This window comes from Manacus vitellinus, unplaced genomic scaffold, assembly GCF_001715985.3.
Source record: "Manacus vitellinus isolate BGI_N305 unplaced genomic scaffold, ASM171598v3 scaffold_92_pilon, whole genome shotgun sequence".
NCBI classification, from domain to species: Eukaryota; Metazoa; Chordata; class Aves; order Passeriformes; family Pipridae; genus Manacus; species Manacus vitellinus.
This window is the reverse complement of record NW_021940877.1, coordinates 366383-369196: the sequence shown is the minus strand read 5'-3', so window position 1 is coordinate 369196 and position 2814 is coordinate 366383. Positions and strand designations below refer to the sequence as shown.

The 2814-nt window shown below is 63.0% G+C and overlaps 2 protein-coding genes across 2 annotated transcripts in view; both read right to left on the bottom strand.

Moving 5' to 3' along the window:
* TMEM82 (transmembrane protein 82) overlaps nt 1-951 on the bottom strand; it is a 3358-nt gene extending 2407 nt beyond the window's left edge. The window contains exons 1-3 of the mRNA XM_029965225.1: nt 819-951; nt 664-736; nt 297-471 (exon numbers count right to left, since the gene is read on the bottom strand). Of these exons, the coding sequence (XP_029821085.1) occupies nt 297-471; nt 664-736; nt 819-897 (327 nt within the window). The 5' untranslated portion in view covers nt 898-951. The remainder of the gene's footprint in view (nt 1-296; nt 472-663; nt 737-818) is intronic.
* Nucleotides 944-2417, bottom strand: SLC25A34 (solute carrier family 25 member 34). The gene is made up of 4 exons (XM_029965241.1): nt 2285-2417; nt 1763-1915; nt 1555-1689; nt 944-1463 (listed from the first exon to the last, which is right to left on the bottom strand). Exons 1-4 carry the CDS (start codon nt 2312-2314, stop codon nt 1299-1301), a joined length of 483 nt encoding a protein of 160 aa, XP_029821101.1. The 5' UTR covers nt 2315-2417; the 3' UTR covers nt 944-1298.
* Between the last annotated feature and the right edge of the window lie 397 nt (nt 2418-2814).

Below are 2814 nucleotides of genomic sequence, written 5' to 3'. Positions count from 1 at the left end.
CTCCAGCCCCTCCGGGTCCTCCTTGTCCGGAGGGTGCCAGCGGTGCCCCCGGGGCTGGAGGTGCCGCGGACATGCCCAGCACAGGGACAGGCCCTGCCCTGTTCCTGTGCCCCCCCTGGGCTGGGCCCAGCCCGGGGCCATCGGCCTCTTAACCCTGGGTTCATGTGCAAAGTGACACGTGGACCCTCCACACCACAGCCTTTCCATCCCCCATGGGGGTTGAACAAATCCACCAGAGATCCACAATTTCCCAGCTCCCTCCACACTGTGCCTCAGTTTCCCCCATCCCATCTCACCTTGCCGTGGGACAGGACGGTGGACACGGCGCGCAGGGAGAACTCCAGCACCACCAGCGCGGCCACGCGGGAGCCCACCAGGGCCAGGACCCCCGTCAGCACCAGCACGTGCAGCGGCTCCAGCACCGCCCGCTGCTCCCGGATCGCCTCCTTCTCCGCCTGCCTCTCGGGGTTGCTGGGGACAGCGAGGGGGGAATGCTGAGCCAGGCGGCATGTCACCCAAAATGGGGTGACAGCCCTAGAGACACCCACCCTGTGCTTCCCAGGCCCTGCCCTGCACCCCTGGGTGCCAAGAGCCACCCCTCCAACAGCAGATCCCAATATCAGATGCCCAAAACCAACCTCCCCCGCCCCGGGCGGCGCTTACTGCAGGCACTGGACGTAGAGATAAACCTTCAGGAGGCTGCAGAGCACTGAGACAGCGCAGGCACCCACCAGCCCTGTGGGGAAAGGTAGCAGCAGGTCACCGGTGTCCCCTGGCCTGTCCCTGAGCTGCCCCCGTGCCACCCCCAGGGCTCTCACCTTGCAGGAATGCATCCAGCAGTGCCCAGCCCCAGGCCAGCCCAGGGAATGCTGGCAGCCAGGACCCCAGGGAGAACATTTTCAATGGAGAGGAGCCACGGCCAGGCCAGGCCCCGGCTCCAAGGTCCGTGGGGCGGAGGCTGGGAGAGGCCACCCCAGCTAGTAAATCATTGCTGGGGCAAACGAGAGCAGCTGGAGCTCAGCTGCTCCGGCCACAGCTCCAGCTGCTCCATGGAGGTGAAAATTAGGGCGAGGAGAGGAAGGCAGTGATGGGATGCACGTGGAGGGGCTTGGGGACCACCAGCACCTTCAGCCGCCTCCACCCCGGCACTGCCGTTCACCCCGAGGCATCGCAGCGTTTCAGGTGCTGTCCCCCCCCCGCACCACCCCAAAAACCCCAAAACGACGCCGAAAATAGAAAAACCCCTTTATTAATGTCTTTGGTGGTGGTGGGAGCCCATCCTTTGGCCCCGGTGGCTGCTAGTGCCGCACCAGGTCCCTGAGCTTGTCCCAAAAGAAGAGGCTGAGGACGGTGTGGGGGCCGAGGCGGAAGTAGACGGCACCGATGCCCTTGTACAAGCCCAGCAACCCCTCTTTGTGGGAGATTTGCAGGATACAATCCAAAAAGCCCCGGTAGAGCTTGCCCTGGGGAGAGAGGAGTCGGCTGTGCACTCCTGCCAGACACAATCCCGGCAAAAGCCGCGCGTTCCCTCTGCCGTACCCAGAACGGCCTTACCGTGCCGTCGGCATCCACTGGCTGGTTGTAGAGGCGGGTGCTGATCGTGTCGAAGGGCGTCATCGCCACGGCCACAGCCACGCTGCTCACCATCCCCCCCGCCAGCACTGCTGACCAGCTGCCCTTCCTGAACCACTGCGGGGAGCGCCGCTGTCAGCTCTGCCCGAACACCAGGGGAGCGGCGGCCGGAGCGGCGCGTCCCCCTCACCTGGCGCTCGCAGACCCAGTCCTTGGCGGAGGCGAAGGTGGCGAGTTGCACGGCCGAGCCCACGGTCACGCGGGGGATGGCACCCGTCACCCCCCGCCACAGCCCCACCACCCCGTGCTGCCGGTAGATGCTCCTGAAAGCGGTGGCGATGTTCTGGGGAAGAGAGGAAATCGGGGAAAAATGGGAATGGTGTGTCCCACACACGGCTAAAATTTCCCACCCTGGCAAAACTTCCCACCCCAGCGTCCAAAAGCCACGTTAGTTGTTGGTGACACGAAGCCACCAGGGCTTTGAAGGCACCGCAGGGGTTCTGGATTCGGTGTCCCAGCCTCACGTGCCCGTCACACCCCCTCTGTCCTCACACTGTTATTTATAGCATCGTTACGGGGCCAAGCGGCCAAACAACAGCTTTAAATTCCTGCTGACCAAAATAGCATCGTGCCTGCTGGGGCCCGGAGTGTGCACAGATAAGGTGCCACCAAATCCTGGGTGCCCCCTCAGCCCGACCCCCTCCCCACTCACCTCATGGTGGTGCTGGTAGCCCACAGCCATGGACGCCACTGTCTGGGATTGGAGGTGGGTCTTGACCTTGGTGGGGACAATACCAGGTGACAAAACCCTGTTCAGCCTCAGCTGGGACCAGCTGCGGTCCCCCCATCTCTTCTCAGCACATTTTGGGGGGTTCAGCCCCTCTGACAGATGTGGGGGGCACAGATATGTTGCCAAGTGGCACCTCTGGGCCTTGAACCCCTCCCACCCCAGAGCAAAGGGACCCTGCAAACATCCACTGCTGGGACTCTGCAACCCCAAAAACTGGGGAGACCCCCTAGAAAGGGAGGAGGGAAAACACCCTAAATTTCTTTTGGGAAATTTTCCTTATGGGGGAGTTCTCTGGGTTTCAGGGGGGAGGATTTGGGGGAGACAGCGAGGGGAGAACATGCACAGAGCAGCCCCACATTTTGGGGGGGTGAAGCAAAGCATGGGGAGAAGGGATGCACCGGAGCCGGTGTTTATAGGATGCAGCGAGCTCCAGGATGCCAAACCTTTGGCGG